Raw genomic sequence first — 17,715 nt, forward strand, 5'->3', positions numbered from 1 at the left:
TGGCAAAGCAGTTACATCTTACTAAACCACACCTCATTGGGGCTTTTTTTTTTTAAAGATTAAAGATTTCTTTCTTTATTCATCCAAAAAAAACAAAAAACATAAACATAACATTATAATATAAAACATTAAAATAATTGGATAAAAAGGAAGAAGAGAAAAGGCAACTTCATGCCTATCTAGCTCTACTTCCATTACTCAAAAGTTGTTCATGTTCCTGTGGAAATTAATATTCAAACAAAAATATTATCGGGGTACTAACCAATGAAATGGTTATAGAATAATGTTGACGGATTACAGTAAATGTTGACGGATTACAGTAAATGTTGACGCATTTATAAGATGGAAGGATTTGAACCCATCACCGGTGTCTTCAAAGCCCGAATCCTTACTGTGCCTGAAAATTAGTTCACACTGCTAAGAATTACCCCTACTGTTTGAAATTACCACCCAAACACAATTATACCTTCAATAGTTATCAACAGTGGCTCTGCCACAAGGAATCATATGACAAAAGAAAAAACAATGATGACAGCGTTACTAACAGTTGTGCCCCGGAATTCTCTACCAATTAATGACAACGAATGACAATCTACTTAGATTTCATATGACTGTGTTCTAGGCCGTTGAACTAAAATCGCCTATGTGATAATAATTACATTAAAATCGCCTATGTGGTACAATAAATATATATCTATTCGCATCTACTATTTATTAGTACATTCCTTTCACGTTTCCTCCGTTACCACACAGGCTTCACTAGTCCAAAATTGTTTTGCATCTCACTATTGTCTTACGGCGCTGGACCAATGACGTTTTGTAAGGAATGTTTTTACATTAACCAACTAAATATGTACCCTAATGCATATGTTGTAATTAAATGCGTCCACCCTTTCTGCAATAATTATTGTAGAGCAATAGTTATGGTGTACATAGATAATTTATAAAGAAATCGCGCGTTCTGCCTACAATGTTTACAAATCAACAATATTATTTGCCACCTACCAAACCTGTATACTTTGCTAAGCGGCGCTGTCGAATGAGCACCGTGTGGCGTGCGCGGTATAAAGACATGTGCTGTCAATATCAAACACACAGTAGTGAAATACGATGTTAACAGCTTATTAATCTACCTGTATTTGTATAATTCTGGGTAAAACCAGTCAAATAAATAAATGCATTCAAACTAGCGACCACTGGAACCGCGGCAGCAGTAATGGAATTAATTCGTTGCAATCGAATTTAGAACATGTTTGTGTGACGATAGAGAGGGCGCACTACAACTTTTCAACCAACTCAGAGGTGCTGATGGGATCAAAAGGATAGTACTATGTCAAAAGAGTTTACTGCTTTACCAATTTTAAAAGAGAGCATACAAGACATTTTAATATTCAGTAATATTTTTATTTACATAAATTCATAAACTCATATTCGACCTAGCTTTACAATTTACTGTCACTATAGTAACTGCCAAATCCAAAAACATGCTTCTCTGGCAAACAAACATCAAATCTGACAGGGAAGAAGTACTCATCATAAGTCTATTTTAAACACACTTCATTATTATTGATGTATGCCAAGTATTATTCTAAGTATGGTTGATCTGTGGATAGTTTCCATTTATGTTCACGACCGGGTCGAATAACTTTTCTCTTTGCAGGCAAGTCAGTGGTGCTGTAAAAAAAGAGATTGATTATATTAATTTTAACTACTGCATTACAACATTAAACTTTAAAGATAATTCTGTTATTTAAAAGGTAATGTTTTGTTTAGTTCTGCATCTCTGGGACATTTCTTTATTGTAATTTCTATTTATAAGTATTTCTTTTTGATGATCCAATAAATATATTTGAATAAATAATGGATCATCCTTAATAGAATCTAGAGAAACCAGATGAAACTTTTCACTAGCATTGCAATTTAATTCAATAAGTAATTGTGTATATACAAATTAAATAAAAGAAACTGAGTTTAGTACTTGGCAAAATATATCAGGGAAAACTATATTTGAGAGCGAGGGCTCACTATTTGATATTTTGATCAGTCCATGTAAAAAGAATACAGAGGGCGTGCTATTTAATATCTCATATGGACGATACAGGTAAGTCAGATTTTAATATAATAAGCTTTTGTGACGTGACCAATATATCAATTTTCCTGCAAATCAACAGCCATGTTCTGTAAGTATATATTAACACCCAAACATTCAGAATGATAAATTACAAATTGTGGACACTATCGTGCTAACAAACAAACAAAGCAAGTACTATACTTAGCAAAATTCTATTTTGCCAAATAATAACACTTGATAGACACCATTACTGCAGTGCTCACCTCTCAGACTGTTGAGCAAGTTGCTTGACATCTGGTCTGTAGACAACACCTGGTGGTGCTGATAGACGTCTACCATCTCTTGTGAAGTAATAGTTATCGCTTACAATGTGTGACGGACCATCAGGAAGTGCTGGTTTTGGAACATCTCTATACATTTCACAGAAAACACAGAAATTAAAATGCAAATATTAAAATACAAATACTAAAATAACAAAAACCAATTTTTTTAAATATCATTGTTATTTATTAAAATGATACCTTGTTGATTGCTCAGGTCTGTATCGAAGTTGCAATGTTTTTTGTAGATCCCTCTGCAAGATTCAACATAAAATTGTTTAGTAGAATAGATACAGTACAAGGGGTTTACTACTCAATTAAAGTTGTGGTAGATATAAAGCACTGTTTGTTTATACAAATTTGACATTATCATTATTATTTATAAGGCTAGGCCCAAAATAAAAAAAATATCCAGAAATTATTATTTAATAATAACAGTGTAGGCCTATGCCTATCAACTACGCAACCTCCTCTGTTGTGTACCACCATGGCCGGATCTACAAATACCATGCCGGGCTGCCAAATTAAAACAGTGTTTAGTCTCGACAGACAGCTGGTCAACTGTATCGAATGATCGCATCATTGAAGTTTTAATTAATTACACCTATCCTTTGAACAGAATGATTTTCCTAAATCACGGTTTGGCTAAGTAAGTAAAACGCTGTTACCATTGATATCAATCAATGTTCGAGCTCGAATCCGTGATATGTGTAAATAATAAATATCACCGCTTAAACCAAAAAATCAAAACTAGACCACAAGTTACAAAAAAGATACCAAACTTCACGCAAAAAAAAAACAAAACATTGAAATAAAAAAAAATGTAAATGAAAAAAAAAACACACAAATAACATGAATCCAATGGGTGTCAAATATCAATGAAAAATACACCCAAAATGTAAAAGTTTGTGTCCGAGCGCGTCATTTAATTTTGAGTTTATTAATATTATTCTATAACTTAATTCATATTCATGTTTTATCATTAAAATGACTGATTGACATACTTCAACGTGCACCTCCCAGACTCATTCATTCATGCACGTTGTCACACTTTCATCCGATATCCATTGTTGTGCTTTTATACTTAATCATCCCATGCCTTACTGCAATACTGATTATGTAGTTAGGGGTAGTTAGTAGGTCTAGCCTAGACACACAAGTTCCCACAAGTAATACTGTCTGTACCACCACAACTCTCAAAGAGCAGCCACTAGGCCTAGGCCTACTCTCCTACTATAGTATTACTAACTAGGCCTAGGCCCTATGCCTAACCTATACTAACTGTTGCTAATGATGGTCCAGAGTTAATATATCAGGCCTAGCCTACCATCCACAAAAAAACTAACCCTAACCAGCAGAAGTATATAATAAAGTATAGAACCGCAACATAAATATTAATATAAATTATTACAAATACTAACCCCTGCTAAGAAATTACGAAGTCTTTGAATAATTGGCGTAGCGGTAGCCATTTTGATTTCCACAAATGACCTTGTGCATGATGGATTTAATTTCAAGCTCTATTATTATATTGGTAATTACATATGATAATAAGAATAAAATTAATTAAAAATATTACCTTTAATAATTATAATAAATATATAATTTCAAAATAATATTTTAAAAAAGAGATAGATTTTGTTTGTGATAAATAATCTTGTAATTCATATGTTCAAAAAAGGACACGCTTGTTTCTGCCTTTTCGTCGCAAAACGTGATTTTGATCGTAAGACAAAATGGACAAGCCAGTAAAACTTGCAAAAGTACGTACTTAAGACACTGTTTCTTGAAAAATATGTACAATAGGTTAAAATAGAGTACTTAAAGAACAACAATATGATATATAAAGTTATTTATATTATGCAGTTAATCAATGATTTGCTTCGGCGTGCTTCCGGTGGCTGCTATCCGGCGGCCCGGCACTGGGTGCATGTGAATGCACGTCAACAGCATGCCTTTTCCTGCTTCAACGGTTTGCTGGGCTTTGCTTAGCGAGCGAGATGAGCCTAGGCCTAGTTAACTAGAACCGAACGCTGGAAATACGGATCGACCGGTTGTATTGTCATGATCACTATTTCATGAAAACAATCTTCGTTCAATTCAATATTTGGTACTACAACAACATATAGGCCTATGTATTCATATGGAACGCCAAAAACTGATCATCCAAAACTCAAAGAATCTATCTCGCACCTTTTTTTCTTCACTGCTCTTTAGAAGAAAAATGTTCAATCTTTAAAAATCCTACGCTAATAATAAGATTTTCCACTAAATAAAATAAATGTTCTCATATATGATGAGTCTCTGTTAGGCCGCTGGAAAGACATTACATGGTTCTCGTCAGGGCATCCTCGTCAGCGCCCGCTCGCGATTTTAGGCCCCGCACCCAAAAAGTTCATCTTTCATCTTTGTGTATTTGTTAAGAAAAAACAGGGGTAAATATGGGAAAAGTACAAATTTTGTTATATTTTCAAGAAAATCCGACTCGCCTCCCGTCGTCGATCGTGAACGCTCAAACCATTGTGTATGTGACCGCACGATTTCATAACATAAAGTGTGTATATTAATCGTCGCGGACCGCCATCAATCCGTATTTTGAGCCTCATTCTGAAACCAAGTATTCTAGTCCGGGCGCGCGGTGAGTGTGTGTTTGTCATATCCACACGCGATATCCATACCTTGCATCAGAATTGAACGAGGTCTACCGCGTTTTTTTTTGGTCTGCCGCTCTCGTACATTTCGCGATCGATCGTCGTGACTAGCTACCTCTCTGCCTACGGCATTATTGCATTCAAGGTTTATTTCACTTGATTAAAATACTGTGATGAAAGATGAACGTTGACAAAAATCCCGCACCAAGTGCTGACGAGAACCATGTAATGTATTTCCAGCGGCCTTATGTAATATTTTGAATATATATTTGTTTCATGTTATTTTAAAATAAAGTAATATATTAATTATATGACTGATTCTTTTTAGGTAACCAGAATCCTAGGTAGGACTGGCTCACAAGGTCAGTGTACTCAAGTTCGAGTAGAATTTCTTGATGAATCAAGTCGTTCTATCATCAGGAACGTCAAAGGACCAGTCCGTGAAGGCGATATCCTGACACTCCTTGAGTCTGAGAGAGAAGCTAGGAGGTTAAGATAAAATAACAGTATATGTAAAAAAAGTAAGGATATGCTCTTTTATAGATCAAATATAATGAATGATTACACAAAAATTATTTTAAAATAATTTAAGAAATTAATTTTTAAGTATACAGAATATATCTATAATAATAATGTATGCATTACCATCTTTTTTAGATACATTGTTTGGAAGACTTTCATTCAAACCAATACAAGAAACCCAGCACCATGATTCCAGAATATCAAGGCAACAGTGCGGCACTTTGGATTAGATAAAAATTCATAATCTTCACAATCGTTGTTAAATTATAGATTATTGAATAAAGGCAACCAACAAGGAAATCAATGTTATTGTTTATTTTTTGAGCAGGAAACAATTTTCATACAAGCATAATTATCATCTTTTTTTACTAAAAATGTCTGTTTAAGTAGCAAAATAAACCAAAATGTGTTGATTTTGTACACACCGCTGCACTCAGTGCGTTTTGGGGATTCCCCAATCTGTAATCATAATATGATTGGTGAAATACAATCATGTGATACAGATATTTGGACGTTGTGGATGTCCAAATCACTCACGCCGATACATCGCGATGTACATATCAAAATAGAGTACCAAAATCAATCGATGATTTCTCAAAATTGACACGCACGATAGTGGAGAACTTTTGATAAAAATAACATAGTTAATATGTTAAGAAATTATAGATCCCTAACACTGGAACGAGATGAAACAATACAAATTACTGCTTATGGCCTACTACTAGTACTAGTCATTTTAAGTTCACTGTGTTTAGGCCTGTTGGCTTATTTTATTTCAAAACCCAAACCAACAACAAAAATAATTCGCCAATATATTTATTAGCACTCGAAGTCATATTATGAAGTTTGAACATTTAGAAATGTATACATTTAGACCTTGCACAGTAATTTAATGATTTGATTTGTTTTTCCTCTCTTGAAAGTGACTAAATTTACAATGACGCCCTCTCTCGTTAAAAATATTTTTTACTTTTTGACAAACGTGGTTGTTGTGTGTTTTGTTGTGAACTGTTTTCTCCAAACTCGACTCCCGCACACACTGCACCACCACCCACAATCACATACGCTGCAGGTATCTTTCGGGCACCACTAGCTTAGTGTCTTTTAAATGATGTTTAGAGCCAAAAAAAGTGTAATATAGGCCGATCCATAATATATGTGTTCTACCGTCTTCAATAATGAACTACTAGGCCTAGCCTTATACATATATTAAGAAAAATCACTTTTTAAAGTTGCCTATTCCCAGGCCTAGCCTAGCTAGGCTAGATCCAGCAGGTAGGTAGGGCCTAGATATAGGCCTAGGGCCTAGTTATTTAGCCTAAATTTTAGGCTAGGCTAGCCATCCATGTGGAAGATACTTCCATTCAATGCATATACTGTATAGCTAGGAAGGAGGCTGGCCTAGTAGGCCTACTTTTCCAGTTTAGTGTTGTAGTAATTAGCAGGCTAGCTAGCCATCATCATGATGGGCCTAGGCCTAGGCCTAGAAGGCTAGGCTTAGTATAAGAAGGGAAGAAGAGTAACACAGGTATTGTTTGATTAGGCCGACTTATTTCTTGAGAAGGTAAACTAAATATATCGACCAAGGGATTCTCCAGTTGATATAATATATCTCGACTTCCAGAAAGCCTTATAGGTCATAACACCCAGCATTTCGAATACAAGATGGAAGAAACTGTACTTGAGAATGTTCATAAAGAAAAAGATCTCGGCATTATATTTGATGCATCTCTAAAACTTGTATGTGTAGTTGCCATTAAAACACCAAATCGGATGCTTGACTTTATCAGTTGTTAAAGTCCCATTCGCTACGTTTTTTGGAAAAAAATAAATATTATAGGTAAAGGTAAAGGTATTTATATTTGTCCTCAAGCTTAACTGGAAACTGAGGAAATTTGGATTAGGCCCTCCACGGACCCACGGCAGCCAGCAGTGCAGCGCCTACCAATCAGCACACCGGGAGACGATCCCCTACTCTTTTCGAATAGTGTACCAAGTTCTTTAACGTGCACTGTTAAGTAAACGGGACCAACGGCTTTACATCCCATCCGAAGGATGAGGCAATGAGAGTAAAGCATCTTGCCTAAGGATGCAATTAGTATGGTACAGATAACCTCGAACCCATGCCTATCACATGCTAGTCCGATATTACCATTACACCATCACTCTCCAGTATATACAGCACCCACCGTGATTTATAGACGGTCTCCCATCTAGAACGCAACCGGGCCCAACGTTGCTTAACTTCGGTGATCTGACGAGAACCGGTTTTTTAATGCAGTATGGCCGTAATTAATTATATGGTCCTATTGAGATAACTTTTTTTCTTTAAACGGTTAAAAATGTGAAAAATAAGTCGATTCTAGTAATTTTAGCGGCCCACTATAAATCCCAAAATGCATTGCACGCGGATTGATATTTTTGTTTTTCTTCTGTAATTCACCCACTTTTCGATCGATCGTGAGGCCAAAACAAATGGAAGACTCCTAACTTTTCAGCGAATATACCAGGTTTTCCCCAATTTGTATCATTGGAGTCTGGCAAAAATAGAAAGACAATTAATGCTGCAACTATACAACGTCAGGCTAGGTATATAGCTAGCGTACAATGTTCGTACATTACCGATGTTTACCAACTAGGCCTAAAAAACTAAGCCTAGCTAGGCTAGGCCTAAAGACCATCCACGAGAGGTCATTCGCCGCGAGCTACTTAGGTAGTGCATTGTTTCTCACTTTTTATCATAATTTACCCTAAAACGTACATTTAAGACAAGGAATGACATGGTTTAATGTTTTTAAAGTAATATATATGTATTATTTTTACAAAACGTCACAAATTGTAGGGAAGGGGTCTTTAATATCAAGTGTTTATATATGGGGCTAGTTAGGGCACATCTGGAATTTTATGTCCAGTCTTGGTCTCCACAATATACTGTAGCAAAGATATCACTTTGTTGGAAAAGGTTCAGCTACAAAAATTCCTAAACGTATGAAGGAGTTAAGCTGACAACTTTGGAGGAGAGAATAACTAGAGGGGACCTCATTAAAACATTTTAAGAGGAAAAGAGGATAATAATAGAGATTTACTTTGATTGTCTATAATTGGTTCAGTTACTAGAGGTCTGGAAACTAAATAAACCACTGGCCCATTTGAACTGTAGGCGGCATTTTTTCTCACAAAGGGTGGTAAATGTTTGGAACACACTTCTTGCCAACATTGTAGAAGCTGACAGTAGGGCCTACTCTTGAATTTAAGAAAGGTTTTAAAAAGAAGAGGGAGGCTACTAAAGGGTCTGATACGACCCACCAGCCACTTTATTAAATTGAGGTGGTGCAACGTTGAGTTACTATAGTAGCCTAGTAGGTTAGGCCTGGCTATAGTACAGTAGTACTAGTAGTAGGCTTGGCTAGCTAGTTCTACCTCCACAACTATTAGTATAAGAAGTTGGACAGAAACTGGTTGTTTGTTTTCTCTCTTAGTTGTCATCGTGGGAATTAATGCTATTCAGTATTCAGGTACGATTATTGTAATTGATACTCATTGAATTATTGAAATAACACTGAAAGAATTAGTACACTAGGGTAGGACTGGGTGGATTAAATATCGCATTTCAATCAATTTCACGTTTGAAAGATTTGTCCATATGGAGAATAATCAATGTATTCATATTTATAGGTCAGGTTGAGTAGAATACATTTGTTCAATTCCAATCTACTCCACTGATCTAGGAATAGGCCTACTGCCCTCAAGTCCAAGGTGGGTTATATACAAAAACCAAACAATTGCAATGAGTTATCTTATTCAATCATCATAGTGGCCAAATCTAGCATAATTATGCTATCTAGCATAATTTTGACCCATCTGACATTTATGCTAGGTGTAATTTTAGAAAATCTAGCATAATCTGGCATAATTTCAATTCTGCAGCATATTTACCATGATGTAGCTTTTTTAAAGCATATTTTTGAAATCTAGCATAATTTTAACCGAATCTGGCATAATTTGGCCAAAAACCTGGCAACCTTTTTTTTTGGGCTTTTCACTTTTGTGGTTCATAAAAAAACATAACAAAAACATACACCACCCTCTGATACATTGTTTTTGTGCCATTTTGTCCATAATTGCGCCGAGCATAATATCCATGGCTTTTTACCTCTTTTATTATAGTAGAAGCATGGAGTAATTTACTCCATGGTAGAAGAATATAGGACCATTATTCCACTGTCCCAGTTTTAGCGTTGTGTCCTCACGTTCACCCAACCCAACCACTTAGTCATCCCGCTTTTCAAAATTATTAATTTATTATATTAATGATAATATAACGGTTAATAGACGTACTTCTCCCTCTCCCTTTTCAGGCTTGTATGTACTATGAATATCTGACAGTGTTCTGATTTTCAACAGTAGGGCCTACAGTATGTCACATTTTCTATATCCAGCTTTTAACAACCAGAGGTAGGAATGTCTGCAGTACTGGAACACAACCTACTTGAATTTTCATGAGAGTGAAAATAAGTTGCTTTGGGCTTATAGACAAAGGATTTTGTAAATGTATAGTCGCATGGTATATTTATCAAACAATGCTCTATAAATCATAATGAATTTAACCTAATTCTACAATAATACTAAAATAAATAAAGCCTTGTTCGCACTGTACTTGAAAAATGGTCAATTTAACCACGGTAGTAGGAATATTTGACTACTGTTTGCACTTGGATATTTCACACAGTTTTACCATCATTTTACCAAAATTTAACGGTGATGTTAAAAACAACGACTGATTCACATGTGTTAACATAAGCCGCAAGTTCGGATTGGATTTTAACTGGTTAGTTTTTTTGGACAGGCAGTGGTCAGTAAAAGTATTGGACTTGGTTGTTGCCAGTGTGCAGATTGGACTTTCTTTGTCACTTTAGCCAGAGACTTTGACCAAATTAAGTCCAGTGCGATCAAGGCTTAATAGTAAAATGGTTTGTTACTCAATGTTCATTCATTGTATATTGAAAAAAAAAGTTGTTTTGTGATGATAACAGTGGCCACCCCTCTACCTTTCATCATTCCATTGAAGTTGTCATCTGAAAATCAACATTTCAGACAAAGTGAAATACTTCATAATGAAACCAAACCAGTGGGAGGATTTAATATTGGCGATAAAATAGAAATGGGATGTTTTGTACTTCTAAATTTGTTTTAGAATTTTTTTATAAAGATCAAATTGCACCTTATTTTTTACTCAAAATAAGATCGTTCCAGCTTTGGTGATTGTTCATGTGTAATGATGTAATTGTTATTCATGAAGAGTTCGCACCATTCAGTGACCTGTTTTGCGGCTAATGATTGCTCCACAGAAAATGTTTTAAGCCCCTTTTTTAGACAATTGACACATTTGTTTGCTAGTAGTACCATTGCTAGAATTGCTAAAAAAAGTTTTTTAAAGCTTAAATTTTTTCCCCTTGCTATGCAAAAACAGGCCTAATGTAGCTATAACTGTAATGTGAAGAAAAATAAGAGAAACAAGAAATATGAATATTGGAATGGTTCACATCTGTATAGTTCTTTGGATTCCAAGAAAGTAAAGATTACTTTTTCTCACTAAAACAATAACTGGTATGGTATGTTGTTTTTTTCCTTTAAATTCAATATTTACATGTCCCATAGTATAAAACATCACATACACACACATAATTTAGGGGACTTCTCTAAAGTATAGTGTATTTTTTATTGACCATTGACTTTAATTTAGAAATGAATGATGTGCCCATATATGGACATGATGATGTCATATCACTACCATATTTGGGCATTCACTACCATATTTGCGCACATCACACTTTTTTGTTAAGCTAGTTTGATAGTGTAGACAGAGCTTTAGGATGACAATTCCGATTCTTGATTGATCTGAATAAAATATGACCTTGCATAAAAGGTATAAGCATTGTCTCTTTACTAGCTAAAATAATACAATAATTTGTACGGTCAGCCGAGAAATCTAAACTGAGATGATTCCTTCCAAATTATAATGATGTGTAAATGATGTGTAAATTTTGTGTATGAAATTTATGCTGGCTATATTTTATTATTGCTGGTACAATATTTTCAATAGATAACCAGACAGTTATTATATAAACTTCTAAATATAGAAATGTAGCTATAGATAACATTTGAATGCCTGTGTACCAAATAGATTATGTAATTAATTAGAGATTGAACTTCAATGAATCACAGCTCAAAATGTGACCAGGCATACATGACATTGGCCAATCATAGTCATGTCCCTACTCAGTCACACACCCCACCACTACGACTGTGTTATAGTTATACAGTATAACGCAATAATGTATTCACCCTCGAATGATGAAATTGAAGACATTTACCAAGAATTTATTCATCTTATCAAATTTATTTTAAAAGCTACTTATAATTAAAGATATTTTATCCCTCCTAAACATTTTTTTGGGTCAAATTTGTTGTTGAATATGCCGTTTTTAATGTCACATAATATAGTTCTTCACTTTGACCAAAAACTGGAAAGAAAAAAAAATGATTTACCTGTAAAAAATGTCATTTAAAGCAAAAAATACTTAAATTGTCTGTCAGACAATGGTTTTGATTAAATTTTACTGTTTCTGTCCTTTATAAGTGAATTTTGTTTTTTTTATATAGAAATGAATAACTTTATTAAAACTTCAAAATGGCATATTTAAAGTCTGATTTTATTAATCTTCATTTTTCACAATACATCTATAATATTTTTAATAATATATATATATACCCACCATTCACCACCCTGTCTCCTTGTATTTCTTTTATTCCTGTCCACCCACTCAGCAGTTGCCAGTTCTTATGCTATGACGTTCCTTCACTTGCACTGATGAAGGGCTAGTGTTGCCCGAAAGCTCTGCTAACGTTTCTGGCTGTTTTACTTTATCGTTTTGATTTAGCTTTTCACTTTTTTTTTTGTATCTCCATTGAGATCCAGCCACTGATACCCACAGCATTGTCATTTTTTTTTAATCCATTTAACACAATAGGCCATGGGCTAAATTATGATATATTGCCCTCTATTGGTGGATCTTCTTATAACAAGCGGTTAAAATAGTGTTCAACAGAAAATAAATTTCCGTAGGTGATTTTTAACCACCATTTAACGCATCTGTTTTTACTGCTACCAAACAAAAATAGGAAACAATTGACTTGCTTTTCACACACCTTTAACCAGATGTCAAAACATTTTCATCAGCCACATTTATTTAACCAGTTAATCGGTTTCAATCACCTTTTTTAAACCTGTCAAACGGTTTCATTCACCATTTTTAAACCAATTAATCAGTTTCAATCACCTTTTTTTTTTAACCAGTTAACCCATTTAACCACCTTCTAACCTGTAGTTATTAACCGATATAACCACATTTTAACTAGTTAATGACCATTCCATAATCAAATCATTTTAATTTACATTGTATATTGCTGTAGGCCTATTAGTAATTCTATAGAATTAATGTTATACTTAATTAGCATTCAATCAAAGGTATATAATAATTAATTGTATTCATTAGTTTATGATTTGTTATTATGAAATGTAGACAATGATAGATTATTCAAAATAAGTATTAAGAATAATTACAGGTACGTGCACACAAGTTGTTAATTAAAATCTTAAGTGTGATATGAATTGAGGAAGGGGTGACAGTAGATGTAGCAGGATGATTTTAAGGGGAAATCATTGTCAAAATCAATCACCATCTGCCCTTCAAGTTGTCAATAGTTAGTGAAATGACCCCGATTTCCACACATGATTTTTACATTGATTCAATATTAACGATCAAAAATTGAAAAAGTATGATATTTGGACGATCGAGTGGCCGTTGAACAAATTTCTGTATTTTTCAGAGTTTCATGAACCCTATTTCCACACATTCTACATCAACTTAATTGAAATGAAAAATAATATTTGGAAAAGTGACAAACCCGGAATTCATGTGTTCTGCCAAATTAGAAGTGTTTTTCGGTTTAGGGTTTTAGGGTTGAGGGCAGCTTTATGGTAGTTGTATGCTACACTGGCATGGTATGGTAGTTGAATAATATTTGTTTGGTAGATGTATGGTACTTATTAATACTTATATATGCAATTAGTTCATATACAGTATACAGTAAATAGGAACTATAAATAAGATAAAAAACTGAAATTTCTTAATTTTTTAAACAGGCCTATACCAAATGTTGTGCCATCAAAGTAATATTGTTAAGCTCTGTCTACACTAACTAATTTGACAGTGTAATGTGCCCAAATATGGTAGTGATATTTCCCAATATGGTAGTGATATGACATAATCGTGTCCATGGGTGCATCACATAAAGTTTGGTCGTGTAGACAGAGCTTTAAAGTAGTCTAGTCAATGTAACAGAAGAGCTCCTTGATATATTATGAAGAACTTTTGTTGATGTTTTAACTGGTATAGTAGTGTACATTATGTTCAATTCTTTTCTAGGTCTGGTTTTTTTTTTTTGATTTTGATCGGTAAAAAATTGTTTTGGAAGAGTTTCTGGTTTTGTAAGAATTCCAGATTTTGAGAAAAATTCTAGACCTATCTTACCTATCCTATTAAATAATGTTTGCTTATTTTTGGTTTCTGGTTATGCACGAGATTGGTTGTGTGAATGTTGGATGTTCGGATCAAATTTGACTCTGAGCCAAGTGAGTGGCGCCTCTGCTCTTTAATGACATCCATGTTTTCCATTAACCAATTCATGCATGGAAATGTATGAATCAAAAGTAATAATTGTGTAACTATCATCAACTTCGTATAAACGGACGTGGTCATTTTTTTTAATGGTAGCTACTGTCATTGAAAAATATTTTTCTATATTGTTCTATGCAAGTTACACTTACACATAACCAATTTTTGTTTTTATAAAAATAGTATATTTTCTTAGTAGTTTAACCAATCAAAAAAACAGACAAGACAAAAAAAACAAATGTCTAGAATTCTTGTTCATGTTGAATACCCTGGGTGTTTCAGATTATATGCTACAGTATTAATAAAGAAATAATTATTTAATTTATTTTATATATATTCTTCAAATAATATGCCGAAAATAAATGTTTATTTATTCTTTTATTTAAGATAAATATCCATAGAGAGAGCACATAACTATATACATAACAAAAATAAAAGTATTCTGAGAAGTGTCAGACTAAAAATATAAAATTAATAATAAATGATTCTACACAAATTCTAACCAGTTCTAAATAAAGCATTATTGCTAACAGTTTTATGAATCTATGCACAGAGTTTCTCCAATATTCATAAAAGGAAATTACTCCATTGCTTACAAACATCATGTTTGCACATTGTTCCAAGGCATACAATACACATTAATGAAACAATTTTTAAATTCAAAATTTAAAATGCTTTTAATCTTCATGTTGGATTTTGGCAGTTTTGTCCTTTGTCCTGCCATTGTTTTGGTCATCAATAATGGCCCAACCATAGATGTTTAAAGATGTATTGTCCCCCAAAAACATTAAAAATGAAGATTAATTAAATCAGACTTTGAATGTGTTATTTTGTAGTTTTGATAAAGTTAATCACTTCCATAGAAAAAAAACGAAAAAAAAAATGTTTTCACTTATAAAATGACAAAATCAACCAAAAATCCATTGGCTGCCAGCCAATTTGACAATTTTTTGCTTTAAATTACATTTTTTTTCAGGTAAATACATTTTTTTTCGATCCAATTTTTGGTCAAAGTGGATAACTATTATGTTACATTAAAATGGAATATTCAACAAAATTTTTTTTAAGAATTATTTTTTCAGGTGGACAATACATCTTTAAATGCATTATAGTTTCCTTTAGATTCATTTTAGAAACTGGAAATCTGTGGTTACACTATTTGGAGGTGCACACTTTGACTTGGTGACAGTGTTTGTACGTATGCTGCTTTTATTGCAGATAGACTTGTCTATGATTTTTTTTTTATTATTCTGCCCTAATGATTTACTACACATAAATAAAACTACGTCAGTAGTTGTAGCTATTAAAGGCAATTTTTATTTTATAAATAATGTCTGCGTTGCGTACATAACGGTAATAGCATTGTTTACTAACACAGAAAATGACATCAATATTAATAGGATTAAAAATGTCTGGTTACCAAATATGGTAACTGTTAAAACCATATTTAGATGGTCTGAATGCATGATGACGCTGGTAGATGGTCCATATGGTGGACTTACATTGGTTAAAATAGCCTGTATCATAACTGTATTCATAATATAATGTTTACCACAGCTGTTAAACTAATATATCATATAACACCATTTTAATATTTAAACAAGGATTGTTAATTTCTAAATTTTATTTAGTATAAATTACAAAATAATTCTAAGGATTTAAAGTTTCAATTAGTATTTTTAAATTATTGTGTTAATTTTAGAATGAAATAAATAATGTACAAGTTTTATAATATTTATCTAAACTTCAAGGCCTGAAATGAATGAGAGGTAGATATGATATTCATATCAACCAGCGTGAAGTAGATACAGTAGTTTTCACTAAAGCTTGGTTCTCACTAGTGACGCAACGCAAGGATGTAGATAAGTTGAGTTGAGCGAGTTGAATAATGACAAGCGCCAGTTTGGATAACCCATCGCTTGTGTTTGGTCAATCACTTACGTTGTGCTTGTGTTGCGTCTATAGTGGGAACCAAGTATTACTTTGAATGTAGCACCCTAGTAACTTTAAATTGCATTTATTATATCATTCGTAAATAAAATTAAAATACATAGAAAATTGAGTTGTGTTATGAGACTACAATGTGATACAATAAAAAAAGTCATGACACATCATTCTCTAACATTCACTTAAGGATTATTAAAAAAACCACAACTGTGTTGTTTGTATCAAGTTGAATGTAATCTATGAATGAAGGGTTACTACTACCACTTAGACTTTGGAAATTAGCCAAGCAGGTTAAAGGAGTGAAATTATCTGGGTTACTACAATTAGTTTACTTAACAAGCATAATTACCCACATTCAGTATCAGGCAAGTTTATAATTTAAATCAATTAAAAATCAGGGAACGATTAAAATTGTGTCTATCAACATTTAGGCTTTAATCTAAGTGTCATGTTCGTTCACCCTAAAAAAAAACCCTCTACTACATGACACAAAATAAATTTATTTGACAATGTGAATGTATGTTTACATCATGTTTGTTTCTAGGCCCATGGCCAAAAACTTAATAGGTTTACTTTCCAGGGGGCACTGCTATCACATAACAGGCATTTTAAAATGTTTTATTTTACAAAACAAAAGTGTAAAAATGTGGTAGGTAGTATAAAAGTTGTGTTTTGCTACACAATAAATGAATATCGTTGGAGTACTTAAGGGAAAATTTAGGAAGTACTTGACATCACAACATCCTTGTAACATAAGTTCACATTAATTTTCACTCTATTCTGTTTACATAAGCTCCCTAGGTGTTATAATTGTGGATATTATTGATTTAATACAAGCTACCCAGGAGAAAGTATGTGCAATTAACTATGTTCATGTTAAGGAGGTCTAGATTCAATTTAGTCACATGTTCTTACCAACAAATCTATGTATGCTCATTATATAACCTGTCTCTATTCAAATTCTTTTTCAGTATGAACAGCAAGTAACCATGATTTGACAATTTTGAAGCTAAGTCTGGGTAAATATTGACTGGTATTTACAAAAAAAGAAATCAATCGTGTACATGTCAAGTTTGAGATTGTTGCTGGCTTGAGATTTACTAATTGTTACCCTTCCCCTAATTGAACACCCATCTTAACCCCCTTCCCCAACCACCAAAGTGGGCCAAAACGTCATGGCCGACTGGTTAATAAGATTTCAGGCTGAAATTTCCCTGATACATTATGTTCCACAAGTTGATGTTTACAGTGCTTTGCTTGTTGTGGCCTAGGATCAATGATAGGCATGATATAGAATTTTAAAGTTTTATTTACAAAAAAATGTTTGGTTTAATAAAATAAAATGAGATTTGGGGAAAAGCATGTAAATGTGTGGGAGTGAGAACTTTAGGTCAGGTAAAAGATTGTGAGCCTCGCACCAGATGCATGAAACTTTACGTGTATGTTACGTAGTTTTGTAGTATAGA

At 33.4% G+C, this 17,715-nt stretch overlaps 2 protein-coding genes across 3 annotated transcripts in view; one reads left to right on the plus strand and one right to left on the minus strand.

Annotated features, from left to right (window-relative positions):
• Nucleotides 1–1,383: 1,383 nt before the first annotated feature.
• The window catches only part of LOC144845495 (NADH dehydrogenase [ubiquinone] 1 alpha subcomplex subunit 7-like), a 40,186-nt gene continuing 23,854 nt past the window's right edge, over nucleotides 1,384–17,715 (minus strand). The window contains exons 1-4 of one of the 2 annotated variants that reach the window (XM_078702883.1): nucleotides 3,813–3,969; nucleotides 2,593–2,645; nucleotides 2,335–2,481; nucleotides 1,384–1,674 (exon numbers count right to left, since the gene is read on the minus strand). In XM_078702883.1, coding sequence (XP_078559009.1) covers nucleotides 1,584–1,674; nucleotides 2,335–2,481; nucleotides 2,593–2,645; nucleotides 3,813–3,863 — 342 coding nt within the window. In that variant the 5' untranslated portion in view covers nucleotides 3,864–3,969 and the 3' untranslated portion in view covers nucleotides 1,384–1,583. Of the gene's footprint in view, nucleotides 1,675–2,334; nucleotides 2,482–2,592; nucleotides 2,646–3,812; nucleotides 3,970–17,715 lie in introns of those variants that run through there. The other variant, XM_078702884.1, reaches the window with a different exon arrangement.
• Nucleotides 4,036–5,864, plus strand: LOC144845499 (small ribosomal subunit protein eS28). The gene is made up of 3 exons (XM_078702888.1): nucleotides 4,036–4,154; nucleotides 5,371–5,563; nucleotides 5,700–5,864. Exons 1-2 carry the CDS (start codon nucleotides 4,128–4,130, stop codon nucleotides 5,539–5,541), a joined length of 198 nt encoding a protein of 65 aa, XP_078559014.1. The 5' UTR covers nucleotides 4,036–4,127; the 3' UTR covers nucleotides 5,542–5,563; nucleotides 5,700–5,864.

Source organism: Antedon bifida, chromosome 6 (assembly GCF_963402885.1).
Source record: "Antedon bifida chromosome 6, ecAntBifi1.1, whole genome shotgun sequence".
NCBI lineage: Eukaryota > Metazoa > Echinodermata > Crinoidea > Comatulida > Antedonidae > Antedon > Antedon bifida.